This window comes from Talpa europaea (genome assembly GCF_964194135.1).
Source record: "Talpa europaea genome assembly, chromosome: 13".
Classification (NCBI taxonomy): domain Eukaryota; kingdom Metazoa; phylum Chordata; class Mammalia; order Eulipotyphla; family Talpidae; genus Talpa; species Talpa europaea.
Genome location: NC_140080.1, coordinates 28690025 through 28708034, shown reverse-complemented (window position 1 = coordinate 28708034; position 18010 = coordinate 28690025). Strand labels below are relative to the sequence as shown.

The 18010-nt window shown below is 38.6% G+C and overlaps 1 protein-coding gene across 1 annotated transcript in view; it reads right to left on the bottom strand.

The window, feature by feature from the left end:
• Positions 1 to 6023: 6023 nt before the first annotated feature.
• The window catches only part of UBE2B (ubiquitin conjugating enzyme E2 B), a gene marked incomplete at both ends in the record, with an annotated part of 12404 nt that continues 417 nt past the window's right edge, over positions 6024 to 18010 (bottom strand). Inside the window, 5 exons of the mRNA XM_084252616.1 lie at positions 6024 to 6152; positions 7286 to 7374; positions 9496 to 9585; positions 14037 to 14062; positions 14895 to 14975. Coding sequence (XP_084108742.1) covers positions 6024 to 6152; positions 7286 to 7374; positions 9496 to 9585; positions 14037 to 14062; positions 14895 to 14975 — 415 coding nt within the window. The remainder of the gene's footprint in view (positions 6153 to 7285; positions 7375 to 9495; positions 9586 to 14036; positions 14063 to 14894; positions 14976 to 18010) is intronic.

Genomic DNA, 18010 nt, shown 5'->3' with positions numbered 1-18010 from the left:
TGGGCCTCCCTGTTGGCGCAGCGGTTGAGCGCTGGGTTGCGAAGCTGCCCGCAGCCTCTGCAGCACCGGTTCGATCCCCGGCTGCTCCCCGGCCACTGGAGGAGGGTCCCACATGGCGCACAGACCTCTCCTGCCGCCCGCTGCTCCCCTCAGCAGTGTACTTCGGTCCTTCTGCCTGCTCTGCTCCCTGCTCTGGCTCTGGTGAATTCTCTCACCCTCCCGTGCTTCTGACTGTACCCAGTGCTTGTATAAATAAATAAATAAATGGATAAATAAATAAATAAATCTTTAAAAAAAAAAAAAGAAAAAAAATCCCTTGTTTTGCTGTGAATGCCCATTAGGGCTGCATTTTCTTTTTCCTTTGACATTTTCTCATACAAAGGATGTTTATCCCTATGTGTGAATTGGTAGGTATTTCTTCCTCCTGAGTTGGTTCACCTCAGTGTAGGGGATCTGCAAGGTAGGGATGCTTATTTCAATCTTCATTGAGGACTCAGTGGAAAAGCTAATGTGTGTGAAAGTACCTGGCACTTGGGGAGCCTTACTGCTTCATTCTTGCCCTGCTTTCCCTTTAAGGAAAACCTGGGAAGACATGAAATGTTTCAACTATCTTGAATTTACACAAGAGAAAAATGAGCACTTCACAATTACCTACCAGACCAAGCTCCACCCCCAGCGCTGTAATAGGGCAGACCTTTTCTATTTTAGTTGTCCAGCCAGTCTTAACATATGAGTTGCCACCCATTAAGTATTCAGTAGTTATGTTGACTCAACAGGCACGGAACAATGGAGAACCAATCAAATGCCACTGCTCTGGAGGGGGCAGAAGCAAAACCTCCAAGATGGAGGAAAGGAGACAGCAGGTGGCCAATTCTGGCTACAGCTTGGAAATTCACTGTAGTCTTCCCACATTTGGCACTTCGTGAGCCAAGTACTACCTGCTATGGCTGGGGCTTGCACATGCTGTGAGCAGAGGCTTTGCTGTGGTATTATTGACTGTGTAGTGGAAGACTTGCCCAAGTTAACCCTGTGAACACCTAGACTCCTTAATACTCTGGGTATGAATTGTGGACCCTAGCTGACTGGGAATAGTTGGGCTAGGACCGACACCTGCAGTCCCCACTTCCCCTTAAGCTATTTTCAATTTCTCAGGTGATGAGACAGTGACTCATGCTTCCTTTTGCCTCTCTGTGTTTACCAATTTTTTTATGACTATGTTCTACTTTTATAACAAGACCCAGAAAAGTGCTAATTGTACTGAGAATTTGGATCTTGGACCCAGGAAGTCCTCTTGTGTTCTACTGGCCTCCTGCCCAGGCACCAGTGGTTGGTTCTAAGCTTCAGTTTTTGGTATTTAGGACTTTGGTACTTACAGCCTGATTCCTCAGACTTCATCTTGAGAGAATGCCATGGTGATTATGATTTGTTCTAAAGTTGCTCTGTGCAAAATACCCAGCCCCTGTCAGAGAACTTGTAAGGGCTAAGAAAAGCCAGGGAGGGCAACTTCTTCCCTGAACAAATGGGTTCATCAACTACCACCCCCAGGCCGTGTTACTGCCCTTACTGATCTTTCTGGCTTGTAAAATATTTCCTCCATGAGACTGATGTTTTCAATCTAAAGGCAACCTTCTGCTCATGTGCAGATACAGTCCTGGAAGCCTAACCTCACTATAGCACCTCCAGTTTAGTAATCTAGCTTTTCTTTGGAGATATTCCAAGTCATTAGCTGTTGATATTGGGTTGGCATCTCTGGATTCTGCTATTCTCTGCCCAGTAGATAACTAGGCCAACCAGCTTCTTATTCCTTGCTGTCTCTGTATTGGCACCAACACAAAAACATAGACCGTCAACAATTTTTGGAAAAAGGCTTTATACAGGGGCCACAGAGCTGTAAGTATCTTCATTTGACATTCTCTTCAGAAGTGCTGCTAGTCTAATTCAAGTGGTAGGCTGTGGTAGTCTTGGCAAAAGGCCTTGTTTATAGAGGGGGGCAGGGAAGAGGGAAAACACTATCCTTTGGATTTCAGACAGGAAGCAGCATTAAGAGGTCTGTCTGAACTGTTTTTATGTTTGTATTCTGGCAGCATTCAGGACACCACAGAATCCTCCCAACATTCCAGGGAAAATGTTAACTGAATGGATCAGGTGGATGGACCCCAAGGGGATCCTTTCAGAAATAGGGCATGGCCCTCTGTAGAAATGCTCCCAAGCCAGTAACACTTGAGGAATCCCTTTTCCAGGAAAGGCTACATCAGCTGTCCTCCCCACAAAAGACTGTAGAAATATCATACTTGTCACCAAGACTATCACATATAAAGACTTCATTAGAGAAGTTGGCTGGTTAGACTGCTAAAAGGTTATTTGTTGAAGAGTATGTACACTAAATATAGTCTTTCCAAAGATAACATTCTAGAAGTCACTGACAAAACAAAAGCATCATGTGGTCAAAATCTAGCACTCAGTAAATGGCAGAGTTTCTGAAAGTTAGTCTACGCAGGCTTCTCACCCAAGTATAAGCCTTTCAAATGCCAAAGAATCTTGGAACCCTGCCTTCTGGATTTCTTGATTTCAACTAGCAAGGAGCTAATGTTGCTGAGTCACATACCCAACAAGATTTGTTAAGGACATATCACATTCATCTTTTAGGCCCAACTATCAATAGAAAAAAAGCCCTACTCCATGCCATGTATGAACAGTGAACTTAAAAACCTCAAGATATTACTAACAAAATTGTTTTAAAAGCTGTCGTGTAGTGGGCCTCCCTGGTGGCCCAAGGGCTTAAGCATAGCAGTATCAAGCGATCTGCAGCTTTGGTAGCACAAGTTCGAATCCCTGGCCGGCCAGGGATCTACCCACATGGCGCAGCAGACCTCTCCTGACTTGCCCACTGCTCCCCTCACAGTGTATTTCAGTCGATCCGCCTGTTCTGTTCCCCACTATGTCTCTGGTGAATCCTCTCACCCCCTGCACCTCTAGCCTGTATGCATAAATTAAATCTTAAAAAAATTAATAAAAGCTGTTGTGTAGTGATGGTGGAAGAGAACTTGCCAAAGAAAAATGGCACAGACATTGTGTTTTCTTTTTCAAAGGGTAAAGGACAATTATTTCAACAAAATTTTGTTTCTGTACCTATGTTCTGTGTCATCATATGCTAGAATAAACTGAAGATAACTTACTTTCCCTTTATCTGACAACTTTATCTGATAACTTACTTTCCCCTAACTAGATGACAACTGAACTAACAGGACCACCATCTTCCACAAGGTAGCTTTTGAACTACTGACAGATTCTATTATAATCGCCACATAACAAATGCCTTTGGGACTTTGCATTGTTGGATGCAAAAGAAAGTAAGTATAATAAATTACAATCAAGATCTAAAAATTAAAACCGTATCCCTTAAAACTTGGGAGAATTGAGAGCTCAAAATACCTTAGACATAATTCTAACTTCTGCTGTGAGTCCCAAAGTATTAAATGAAGACAGGTACCTTCTTTCTTAAGCATAAAACAGACTTATTAAAAGGCATCTTAAATAGCCTTCTTCTTCATTACCTTCCACCTACATGAGTAAGAATTTTTTAGATCAGTTCTAAAAGTTATTTGGATTCATGGGACTTTATTTTGGGGGGCTGGGTATATAGACTCAAGAATATTTCTAGGAAGGGGATGAATCCTTATTTCCTACAGGAATAGTAGTTACTAGTTCAAAGACCAGACTGCCTGGGTTCAGCTCCCAGCTGTATCATGTAGTAGCTGGTTGACCTTGGACAAGTCATTTAATCTTTCTGTACCTCATTTCCCCATCTGTAATGTAACACCGCCTACCTCATTGGATTACTGAGAGTCTGAAATGAGATTAATATATGTTAAAATGCTTAGAATAGTGCCTTTCACAGAGTGTGATGAGTACTAGTATAGAGGAACTGCATCACAAATGAATTTAAACTTTACAATTTTGTTAAACTTCCTTAAATTACAACAAACTTAATTATGCCATACCATACATTAAGTTTATACTTAGAATTTAAAAGTAAATACTTTTTGTATGACATAAGCTTGTAAACTGAAGGCTTTACATCTGGAATTCAACCAGAGAAATAGGAATCTGTTCCAAGACTTAAAAAAATGGAGTAATCAAGAGATGGAACACTCCTAAATTTTTTTTTCAATGGGAATATAAAGGCGATGTCAGTTTTACCCATGTGTTTAATTTAGGGAGTTAGATTTCACTGCAAAATAAATTATAACTCCCTTATAATTATCAATCAATACTTGGAATAACTGTTCCAATTTTAAATAGGGAAAGGAAAACAGGTTAAGGATAAAAATAGATTTTAAAGCAATATCCAAATAACATTTAATGAAGAGGAAAGACTCACAGCTACTGTATATTTAATCTAAGTGTCCGTCACTGTAGTAAATGCCTGTAGAAACTATAATTTGTTTTAGAGTTGAATAGAAATGCATCATACATTTAATATGACCAAAAGTCCCTTTAAATAAAGCATCTTTTTTTTTTTTTTTTTGGCCATGATTTCAGTGAGTGAACTCATTTGTGTCAAAGTTCCCTAAGTTTGTACACTTACCCCCCAAATTGCCAAGTAGTAACTTTTAAAGAGAAACATCAGCACTTATCTTTGCAATGTTAAACAATGCTTAATAAATAGAAGCTGTAGATACTGCTATCCTCCTCTTCCAATAAAAAAGAAACCAGTCTTCTGATAGAGAAGCTGTTAGCTTACTCTTACATTAGTACGGATATGACAAGAAAATCCTGGGGTTACTGAAATAGCTGTTGTTTACTACTAGAAAGACTACACAGGTGATTCAACAGAATTTACTTGTATATTTTCCATTTTCTATACTATTTGAAGGCATAAGATAGCTTTGTATTAGCTTTCTACAATACTGTGTTTTAAGTTTATCCAGTAAACTACGATGCAGTTACAACTTTTATACAACTTAGGAGATAAGAAAAAAAAATCTCCACAAGAGAAAGCAATTCAGCAGGCCCTGATATTAAAACATTTTCCCAGAATAAACAGATATGCAATTGCATTAAAAGGCAGTATTTTTCAAATATTTAAATTACACCAAGATTCCTCCCAAATATCTGCCTTGTTCAAATCAATGCAACCAAATTCTTATTCAGTGTTAATAGTGGGGCATGGATTTTTGGTAAATGTTTTTATGGGTTGTACTTTCATTATCAATCTTCTAAAGTGCTATCAAGCAGCAAAGTAAGTTGCATCAGTTCTCTGCTCATGGTAGATGTGCCAATTCCTCATGTAGAGGTGCAAATTGTGAAATTGCAAAAGGTACAGTTTAACAGTAAGTAGTGCATGAAGAAACAGTAACGAGTGCCCTAAATACAGAGTTGGACAGAATCAAACCAATTATGTCTACAATTGCTCAACTGAAACCAATATAGGTATAGTCAAAACAAAGTTCAAGATTATAATTGGTGTTTAGAATCAAATTTGAAGAATTTCTTGATAAAATATCTGTTCTTTTGAAATTGGAAATGAAACTATCAATTAATGGAGAGCTAGAGACTTATTAACCCCTCCTACACAGATAAGGAAATAAGTGACAAAGTCTCTTGCACTGAAGTTATGTATTTTAACAGCTTTACATGTAATATTCATATATAAAAAACTTTAAGTGCTTTTCTCCAATTTAAAAATCTAAAGAATTCAAAAATAAGGCATTCAATATTTGAAAAAAGTACAGATTTACAAAATGTGTATATTCTGTCATGAAAACTCCACACCAACATTATACACTTGGAAAAAAATACAAACAGGATATATTACAAATTTATGTAAGCAATAACTTAGTTCACACCATGCAATAAAAAGTACATTAATCAAGATACACAAGCTTTGTAGGTTCTAAACTGAAGGACTTTTTTTTTCTGCAGAATCCTTAAAACCTGTGGCACTTAAAATTTGTTAGCCTTTCTACTGAGAGGTAAATTATACACAACAATGATGAAAAGATTAACAGACCAGTTGTCTATTATGAATCATTCCAGCTTTGTTCAACAATGGCCGAAACTCTTTTCTCATATTCCCGTTTGTTTTCCTGATAAAGCTGTGCTGCCTGGCTATTGGCTGGACTATTCGGATTCGGTTCATCCAGCAGAGACTAGAAGTAAAGAGAAAAAGAAAAAAGATTTGCAGAGGGATTCTTTATGTTAACATGAGTCAGATAATGGTGCATACATGTTGATACAAAACAACAGAAATTATTCAATAAAGAAATGACAGAAATTAGCATGTCTTATTTTTAGGTCTAAATAGTTTTAGTAATGGCTTGATGCAGTTTTCCAATGCTAGAGAATATGAGCTCCCCAAACAATTATTTTTTAAATTGCCTTAAGACTTCATATTTCAATAAAGGATTACGTGTGTGTGTATATAAAATCTACATGAAGACTTCTAATTTCAGAGAACAGCATTCTTCTGCACACTGAGATTATTAACCAGGAAATAAACAGCTTGATTTGGTTAACATATAATACCTATAACTGGCTGAGCAAGTAACATTTTCCAAAGTTAACCTCTAGTTATTTTGCAAACAATAATTTGGTTGGGTAATGAATCTTAGTCCCTTTAATCAACAAAACACATGCATGGCACATCAAGGGAATGAAATACAAAATGTTTGTAAGATGACCTGAATTAAAACAGAAATGAGTCACAAACCCAATTATTCTGTTTCTCTCAAATCCATGTAACTGAAACATCCCATACTCCACCCCACCAAAATTGTTGTTCAGGGTCAGGTCTCAAATACTGTGGCAGAGTGCTTTGGCAAATATTGATAGTTACCTACTGTACTTTTCTTTTTGTAAATACATTTTCTTATACCCAATGTTTCTCTGCACTTCAGTTTCTTGAGGTTCCTATGGTTTTCGAAGAAGTCATTTTTATGTCTCTTAAGGAGATTTTCCATTTTTCTCTACAACCTCTAGTCATGAGCACAAATAAAAGTTGACTGGTGAGAATACATTACTAATCTATGATCAGGAAAATGATTGTGGATTTGATCATATGTGGTCACTCGTGAGAAAGTAGACTAGTCATCTGAAAATCATGTGTTTCTGTCTACACTCTGTGATGCTTTCCACAGTGTATTGGCCATCACATTGCCTCACACAAGCTCTCCCATGGTTACGTGGGTGTGAGGAAGGTTTAATCACTGAGTCTTTACATTCTCCTAAAAGTGCAAATATCCCACAGAATATTTGAAAAATCACGATGCATTCTAAGACATACCTGAATTGATGTTAGGATAGAAGATACATCATATGTTGGACTCCATCTATTCTGAAGGATATCTAAACATATGCTACCATCAGCATACACTGCAAAGACAACACTAAAACTGGTTACATATTTACTTGGTCATATCTAATAACAGTTAAGAGAAATCTTTACCACAAAAGCTGAATCCTAACTACTCAGAAGTTCTGAGCATCAGAAAGTAAATGAACCCTTTTGTCTCACAGAAAAACTTACCTTAAAACTAAGGTCTTTGCATTTATTCATCAGGAGGCTGAGAGTTTTTTAACACAGCACATATAGCAAATCAGTTTTACTCCTTATTTCTAAATGTTAAGTAAAACTCTTGGAAAAAAAGTTTCTTTTTTGACTTACCCACTCCACTCCTGGAAATTATTCCAGCAGAAATAATATGGGCATGTAATTGAAAAATTGGAAACTATCCTATGGCTCATAAAGAGGGTACTAGTTAAACAATGGTACATTCATATAACCAACACATACCAATGTAGCCACCAAAAATAATCTATATACCCTATGTTCATTGATGCAGAAAGATACCCTTGATAAATTACCTTGTTACCTGTAATATAAAATTAATATATATATTTTCATAATAGAAAAGAAACAGTTGTAAGACTAAATACCAAATCTAAGTGGTAGATATGTATAAGTTATGAAGGATCTTATTTCCTTTACCTTTTCATCATCAAAAACTAAAAATCAAGTGGGTAAGATGTTTTAAAGGTCTTTTTTTTTTTTTTAAAGATTTATTTATTTATACAAGCACTGGGTATAGTCAGAAGCGAGGGAGGGTGAGAGAATTCACCAGAGCCAGAGCGGGGAGCAGAGCAGGCACAAGGACAGAAGTACACTGCTGAGTGGAGCAGCGGGCAGCAGGAGAGGTTTGCGTGCCATGCGGGACCCTCCTCTGGTGGCCAGGGAGCAGCCGGGGATCGAACCGGCGCTGCAGAGGCTGCGGGCAGCTTTGCAACCCAGCGCTCAACTGCTGCGCCAACGGGGAGGCAGGCCCTGTTTTAAATGTCTTTAACATTTGGGAGGCTTCTTCCTTCCTCCCTCTTGTGACTGACTATGTAAAAACACCATGGAATAATTCAATGGTGGTATGTTTTTTCAGGCTTTTAATTCATTTTCCTTTTTTAAAAAAGATTTATTTATTTATGCATACAGGAACTAAGGTACAGGCCAGAGGTGTGTGGGGTGAGAGGATTCACCAGAGACAGAGAGTGGCACAGAACAGGCAGACTGTCTGAAATACACTGCTAAGGGGGGCAGCGTGCGAGACAAGAGAGGTCTGCTGCGCCACGTGGGTAGCTCCCTGGCCAGGGAACGAACTTGTGCTACAGAGGCTGCGGATTGCTTCATAGGTTGTGTCTTAACCCCTTGTGCCTCCAGGGAGGCCCTCATTTTCCCTTTTTTACTTGCTTGTATATTTATTTTTAGAAGTTTATTACTATTTTTCATAAATTACTGAATAACCTTTACAAACAAATTTGTTCTTCTCTGAATTCTTGCTGCTATATTACACTTCTATTGCTTGGTTATGAATTGCTATCTGAAAGAATTATTTTCCAAAATATTTAAGCTCTTTTTAATAACTTCTACTCATTTAATGTGATTCCTTCCCTCCCCGACCCCAATTAAGGTACTTTCAAGAGGAATCTAAAAAAGTTCATGGACATTTGAGATTTAATTTCAAGAGTGTTCAAAGTACTGTTTAAAATTGCAAACTGAAAATCAATTGGACACTAAATTATGGTAAATTCATATAACAACATTTTACAGTCACTAAGAATAATGCAAAAAAATATTCAGTAAGGGAAAATGTTTGCAGTACATTAAAAAATTACTTAACTTTACATAAAATATCCAAATGGTATATAAACATTTATTTGAATTTTTTAAAAGCTTAAAAAAAAGCTTAAGCAACCAATTATTTTTTCTTATCTTTCACATTCTTACAAATAATATTACTATAAAATCAGAAGTTGTCAAAATTTTATTTCAAATTTAATTCAAAACTGCAAAATTCAAAACTGTCTAATATTAACATGGAAAGAATACAGGGCAGCAAAGAAGTGTTTTAATAGCGAGGAAGAGCAAAAAGAAAGGAAGTTCTTTAAGTAAAGAAACAACTCCTCCCCACCCCCATCATTTGCAAAGTCTAATAAACTGCTACTTACCATTTGGATGAAACATTTTGGATAAAAACCTAACAGTTGGCGGTTTATTTGGGTATTCTTCAGAAAATTCTATTACTAGTTTAAAAGTACCTAGATAGAAACAAACCAAAACAGTTATAGTAAAAACAAGCACATTTTAAACTTGTCATCACTGCATTCCCATCCCCATATTGGTTTTTGCATATAAAGTAAATGTACTTCCATTTATACTATATTAGACTAATAACACAAAAAAGCAGTAAGCACTTGGAGAACAAGCATGTTTCACGTGTTCACAGTGAGAGTATTAAATAAATGAATGTCACATTTTAAGAAGGCAATTTGGCCCTTGCTACCCAAATTTCAAATGCTTACGTGGAATATAGAACAGTTTATTATAGTTCAGAAAGGGGTGTCAAAGGATTCTGAGAGAGGGTGACTACATGACAAAGGACTCCGATTTCAGTAGGCTTGGGTGGTAAAGTTAAAGTTCTATTCTGTCCCCATAGGAATCCCTTCGCTTTGCATTCAAGAATCAGTGTTAGTCTGTCTGCTTCAGTTATAGGCCAACACAGTACATTTAATCAGTCTGAGTCAGTATTTTATGGTCAATAGAGATGGAAGGCATTTAAAAAATTATGCATTTGTAACAAAGTCAATCAGCTCATAGTGTACAAATAACTCCAATTCCAAATCTAGTTCACAAAAATAACCACTATTTAAGGTCTGTGTTTCTCTTTGTAGACTCCTTTTGTATTCATTCAAGTATCCAGAGGTTGGAGAAGTGATGCAACTACAATCCCTTGCACTTGCACATATATATGTCTCTACAAGTTCATTCCTTATTTCTTCAATGTTGGTTTTATAAAAATCAAAACAAGAAGCCCTTTTTTTTTAATTTAAATTTTATTTTTATATTCCCCATACAATTCAACCCCCTTAATTTGAACCCAATCCCTCCTTTCCCCAACCCCCACCTCCCACAGAGTGTCCCTGGTTCATAGTTTGTTGATTTTGATTTTTACTTTCTTATAGTTATTCTTTTTCCTGGTCTCTTATTTAAGTTTTCTAGAGTCCTGCTTATGAGTGACACCATCCGGTATTTTTCTTTTTCTTTCTGGCAAGAAGCCCTTAACCTCATTTCTAAGCTCATCACTTCAGTTTTTCAAGCTTAGAAGCCATATTTAATATAATATTTTGTATTTTATCATCATGTATTTGGCATACAAACTCTACCTCCTTACATTTTTGTTGTCTTTTGGAAATTTGCGATGGGGGGGGGTGTCAAAGCTACAAACAAAATCAAAGGTGATTTGTACTTCACATTATAATACATTAATAGGGTACTATGTAACCTACTATTAGTGAAGTTGGCCTTATTTTTTTTTTACATATTCTTTTAGCTTACATTTTAATTTTAATTACAAAAATATACAACATAAAAATTTCAAACACACACAAATACGAAAAGCTATTTTAAAACCTTTTTATGTTATGGGGTTTCAGGACCCAGTTACACTCTTACTCCAACCACTGCCAAGCTTCTAATATGAAACCACTAAATGTGATGGTGGGAAGAGATGCATGCAATAGCATTTGCTTTATGAAATTTAATGGTATTTCTAATGTGGAGATACAATAAAATAATATCAAGAATACCATATATAACATTAAAATGCAGTAAATTAGAAACTGATGAGGTTTACTATTTATCTTTTGAAGGTATAATTTTTTTAAGGCTTCATTTATTTTTGTATGTAAGAACTGGAGTGCATGCCAGAGGTGCTAGGGGTAAGAAGATTCACCAGAGACAGAGTGGGGAGCAGAACAGGAAGATCTACTGAAATATACTGCTAAGGGGAGCAGCAGGTGAAACAGCAGAGGTTTGCCATGTGGGTTAGCTCCCTGGCTGGGGCTCGAACTCAAGCCATCACAGTGGGCTATGGCAGTAGTAGCACTGAGACTTAACCCCTAGGCCACCAGGGAGGCCCTGAAGATGTAATTTCATTTAAAAATACTGACTCTAGGGCCTTCTTGGAGGCACAAGGGGTTATGCACAGCACTATGAAGCAATCCCCAGCCTCTGCAGCACAAGTTCAATGCCCAGCCCGCCAGGGAGAAACTCACATGGCGCAGCAGACCTCCCCTGATTCACCTGCTGCTCCCCTCAGCCATGTACTTCGGTCAATCTGCCTGTTCTGTTCCCCACTCTGTCTCTGGTGAATCCTCTCACCCCCAGTATCTCTGGCCTGTACCCCAGCTCTTGTAGGCATAAAGAGATATTTTAAAAAAAAATTGATTCTAATAACCAGATTACAAAAATTCCCAAAATCTTAAATCTGTTCTCACAAAACTGGTAAAAGCTGCCACTAGTATACCACTGGCTATACCTACTGATAGTTATATTAGAAAATATTACTCAGAAAATATTCAAACTGTAAACCCATTATGTATTAACAATGCATATTTAATGAGAAATAACTATTCTACCCTTCCCCCAAAGTAGTGAACAGGCTAGCACTGCTTAACATTTTGGCAATTTTCATTAGTGACTGGCTTAAGACAGCTGGATTCTCTTAACTGCTTCTTCATTCAATGTTGTAATATACTGCTTTGCCTGAGGCACATGAAAAAAAAAAATCAGACCTCACATAAATGTTTTTGAAAAAGGAAGGAATATTTACATATAATTGTAGAGACCTTAACATTACATCAAAGAAATCCTAAATTTTTAAAGGCTAGTGACAACGCAGAATTAAAAACCATACAAATTAGCTTTTCTATCAGCTTCACTGAAATCTGTTGCATACTGCATAAATCTTTCGTTCATGTTATTTTTAATTTGTCATATGGAGGGCCTCCCTGGTGACGCAAGGGGTTAAGATGCAGCACTATGAAGCTATCCGCAGCCACTGCAGCATAAGTTCGATTTCCTGGCTGGCCAGGGAGGTGACCCACATGGCATAGCAGACCTCTCCTAACTTGCCTGCTGCTCCCCTCAGCAGTGTATTTCAGTAAATCTGCCTGTTCTGTTCCCCACTGTCTCTGGTGAATCGTCTCACCCCACACACCTCTGGCCTGTACCCCAGCTCTTGTATGCATTAATAAATAAACCTTAAAAAAAAATTTTGTCATATGGAAAATATTGGTTCGTAAGTCTTCTATCCAAATCTTCTAAATGTTATACTATTATTTCATTATTATATTTCATCAAAAAGAAATCATAGCAGTTAATACCACCTACTGATTTCATCAGAGATTTCTTAAAGTATTGGGAAGCTGTTGTTTTATCAGCAGCAACCAGAACTGCAGTTATTTTCTTTGTCCTAACAGTTCACACCTAGGTAATTTTTGAGAAATGTCTGCCAAATCTGCACATCTAAAAAAACCAGAGTTTGTCATTTATTTTTTCAAGCAAAAATGTTCCATGATAAAATGAAGACTGCAACTCAAACAATGCAGAAGAGCTTGTTCTCCAGACAATCGTGCAATTTGGTATGGTGAAGTGCTTTATGCATACTTACAACTTCGTAACAGAATATTAAATACACACACACACACACACACACACATATATATATATATATACACTCAAGGGTCAGATTTAAATAATATCAATAATTTCTACTTTTCCAAGACATTTTAATGAAAAACTGGTACCTGATATAGAGTAAAAAGCTAAGTCCTCATGTACTTACCTTCAATTCCCCACCTAGAGGAAACCACTGATAAAAGTAGTACATAGCCCTTTCCACATATTTCAATGTATATACTTAGTAAAAATGTGGTATTATACATTATTATGCAACTGTTTTGTTTCCTCAGACATAATGTGGGCATAATATATCATTAATCTGCTTAACCATTTCTCTTAAGGGGCACTTAGTTATTTCCTTACAGGTAGTTCTGTGATCATTATCTTTGTACAGATATCCTTGATGGGTTAGATCTGAAGCCATTTGATAATTAATATAAAGGTGTTTAACAGTTTTTTTAAAAATTTATACTATAATTAGGAAAATCCTATTACCTGGTTAAAATCAATTTGATAAACTCAACTATAAATACATATTAAAATTAGTTTTCCCTTTTCTTGGTTCCTGGTGAAAATACTGAATTTAAGATACAAAGGATTCTGCAAAAATTAACTACTTATGAGTCTTAGATGGTTGATGTATGTGAAGCTACCGGCTGCTGTGTATGTTTCACAACACCTTATCAGTATAGGTTAAAAAAACAAAACAAAACAGATTACCCATCTGGTATTTAGCTCTGACACATTTTTAACATGCTATAAAGGCCATCTAAATTTAAACTATTCTCAACATAGGCGCTCCCTACCATCTTGGCTTATAGTTCTAAAGTAAAATATCAAATTCGCAGAAGGAACCAGCAATGGAAGTGATGGAGTGATGTGGGAAAAAAGTCCTCCATAAACTCTAAGTTCTCAGTGGCATTAGTTTTAATATTATCTATTAACAACAGAAAATAATTTTAAGTAGATACAATTTCCTACTTAAGAGCAGATTCTTAATACTATAGAAAACATGAGACTGACTTACCATCTTCGAAGGGTGTCCCTTCTGGTCTGAAAACAAGAGGATCTCTAATTAAAAGTAGTTTTCCATTTTGTTTGTCCCCCCCCACCCCCTGATTTTCAAGAGTGGGAAGAATAAATTCAAATAGAAAGAGGTTTATGGAGTTTAGAAGACACTGTTAGTTTTATATCATCTTAATTCAGTGTTCAAAGATGCAGGCATAAAGGACAACTTTCACTTTCTAAGTGTTCCTTTTAGGATGGTTTAACCAAAACCAAAACAAAACCAATTTGCCATAATTCTTAGAACAAAAGAATTTCAGTTCATAAATACCAACCATTTTGTTATTATGCATATTCTTAAGAGAAATCCTATTTTCAATTTATACCAACACAATGGAAATTAATACTCTAAGATAATTATGATATCAAACTTAAGGATCCTGCTTTCAACAGAGCAGTTACTATTTTAAATTGGCTAGACATAACATGTGTCACAAAGAAAGCTAGTTTCTTTTGCTCAGATTTTTTTCTTTCACCATATCCTAATTTTGTCTTTTTTGAATAGCAGCATCAAGTTTAATTATTACTTGTAAGGCATTTTCAGGATCTCAAAGAGGAACTTTAGTAGCCTGACTTTAATATAATCCCCTTACTCTACAAGGACGAACTTTGCTCATTTTTCCACTAGTTATTAACACAGACTCTTACAAGTGAGCCAGTGAAATGCATAATTCTGTTTACAACCCTGATTTAAAAAGAGTGAATGAAAAAAAGATCAAGTTCAGGAAAACCAAAGAAAAGGCATAAGGAAATTTTAAATTAGAAAGCACATAAGCAATACATTAACAGTGCTTTTCTCAAGCTGTATCTGTCAACTCACCCAAATATAACTGCATTCCACTGCATGATATTGTTTTCAGATGGTGCACCACTGACACCCACAGGTGGGTCCTCTTGCAATCTAGAAATGCAAAGTAGTAATTTACAAAGTTGAACTTTAAGATCACTAAGGTCAGAGAGAACACCTATGAATAATACGCCATCTATTTTGAGAGATAAACTAAATCATTTCCTTGTTCTTATGCTGAGCTGGAATAAATCACCACTTAAAAAAATGCACCAAATAATATACTTATTAAATACCGGGCCTCCCCGGTGGCGCAGCAGTTGAGCGCTGGGTTGCGAAGCTGCCCGCAGCCTCTGCAGTGCGGGTTGGATCCCCAGCTGCTCCCCGGCCACCAGAGGAGGGACACACAGGGCGCGCAGACCTCTCCTGCCGCCCGCTGCTCCCCTCAGCAGTGTACTTCGGTCCTTCTGCCTGCTCTGCTCCCCGCCCTGGCTCTGGTGAATTCTCTCACCCTCCAGTGCTTCTGACTGTACTCAGTGCTTGTATAAATAAATAGAAATAAATCTTAAAAAAAAAGCAAACATTGTACAAAAATGAACAATGATGTAAAGTATATATAAATAAATAATTAAAAATATATACTTATTAAATACCTCTTCAAATCATCTTGAATTCAAAAGGGCTTAGGAATCACCCCGCTTCAAATACCATTAAGATAGGTCTTCAAGAGCTGATATATACTGAATGCCCTCAACTGGAAAAACACTTTTTCCCTCCAAAGATTTATTTATTTATGCATACAAGAGCTGTGGTACAGGCCAGCGATGCTGGGAGTGAGAGGATTCACCAGATACAGAGTGGGGAATAGAACGGGCAGACTGACAGAAATACACTGCTGAGGGGAGCAGCAGGCAAAACAGGAGAGGTCTCCTGCACCATGTAGGTATCTCCCTGGCTGGCTGGGGATCGAACTCGTGCTGCAGAGGCTGTGGACCACTTCATAGTGCGGTGCTTAACCCCTTGGGCCACTAGGGTGGGCCACTTTTTTTTAACCCTAATTGCAGAAAGTCTTTTTACAGAATCACTTTTATTGCTGAAAAACTTGCAAAGATTGTGTGAGTCCTAACCACAGCTACTTGTGCAACACGGTCACACACGAACAAAAAGCCAAGAACACCCCAAAATATAAAGAACCCTCAGTGTAAACACCAGAAATACTTTTACTTTGGAAACTAGTTTTAGGCAGAAGAGATACTTTATCCCATGAGCTTCAATTAGGAATGGCTTTTAAATAATTAAAGCCTCAGTGAGATTTTCCTTCATTCCTTATTTTAAAGATTCTGCACTAAGACTAAGTGTTCCTCTCAGACTGGGAGACTCCATACAACGCTATCTTCCGACATGTGTCACAGTCAAATTCTTGTAACCTGAGGACTCTTGGAAAACTACCAATGGTGACAAGTGTTCCACCCAGAACTAAGAGAATCTCAGTAAGAAACCAGGGCACCAATGGACATCAACTTTTTAATTGAATTTCTGTCATGGGAGGTAATCTGAAATCTTATTTTCAAGTTTTAGAAGACTACTTTTTTTTTTTTTTAAAGAGGCAAGCCTTTTTATTTATTTGTTTGTTTATTATTTATTTATACATACAAGCACTGGGTACAGTCAGAAGCGAGGGAGGGTGAGAGAATTCACCAGAGCCAGAGCGGGGAGCAGAGCAGGCAGAAGGACCGAAGTACACTGCTGAGGGGAGCAGCGGGCAGCAGGAGAGGTCTGCGCGCCATGTGGGACCCTCCTCCGGTGGCCGGGGAGCAGCCGGGGATCGAACTGGCGCCGCAGAGGCTGCGGGCAGCTTCGCAACCCAGCGCTCAACCACTGCACCACCGGGGAGGCCCTAGAAGACTACTTTTGTATCAAAGAGAAACTCTCCTTTCAAAAACTGTCACCTTATTAAAAAAAAAGTCTGCAGTATATATATGTGTATGTGTACGTATGTATATGCCGACTGTCACGTACTATACTTTGAAATTAGTCGACCTAAGAATGGATCTTTTTAGTCAACCTCAAGAAAAATCAGGCCACCATGAACAGATATGAACAGAAGTCCTAGAAGAATGATACTGCTTGACACCCACAGAAGATAAGAGTGAGAAACTGTGGATAGACACAATAGTAAGTTGACCAAAGCCCAAAACAATGACTTCCAAATGCCTCACCAAAGGTTTTATAAACGGCGAAGCTGAGGTTACTTCCTGAACGGCCAATTTAGGTCTTAATACCAGCTATTTTGTCTCAATCAGGGTAGCTGAATCCAGAAAAACACTAAAAAAAGTGCAGAGGATTGCAATGCAGTTTTCTCACTCCTTTTTTCCTGCACTCGACGAAAGGTAAACAACTGGAAAAAAGGTCACTTCCTGCCCACTAACCCCAACACCTCCAAACAAAACCCTATTTTACAAAAGGAGGCCGAGGGGGTATCAGGTTAGAGCCCGGCTGACGGAAGGCATTTTTCCAGACTCTGGAGGTTCTGGCTAGGACTTTATACACAGCCTCAGAGCTGAGTTCCAGAAGGCACTGGCAGCCGGGCTCGCCAGGCCGAGTCCCAGGTCTCTAAGCCAGTTCTCAAGGTCCTTTTAGGCGGGCGGGGGAGTCGGGTTTCGGGGGATGGACTAACCACCTCCGGATCCGCGCGCAGACCCCACCCTCACTGCAGAACGAGCGGGGAGGGGAGTGTTTTCGCCCCAGCCCTGCCCCCGGAGGAGACCGCAAGGCCCTCGAGAAAGCTGACTGGTGCAGCGAGCTGGGAACCAGCCTCTGCAAGGGCTCGCTCCAGCGGGCCGGGAGGGGGCAACGCGGGGTGCAGGGGTGAGGCGGGAGAGGGGGTGAGGTCTGAGCGCTCGGGCGACGGCGCGCAGCTGGCCCTGGCCGGCAGCAGGAAATCCTAAGGCAGTCGGTGGCTACCTTTCACTTTGGGGGGAGGGGTGCCCAAATTTCTCGTATCGTGAGAGCGAGCAAGCGGGGCTGAAGAGAGCGAGCAGGAGGCAGGACGCGGCTTCCGTCGGCCCCGCCGGGCCCACAGCCGGCCCTCTTAGGGTCAAGAGGGGAAGATGTCCCGGATCCCCGCCCTGCAGTTGCCGGCAGCTTTT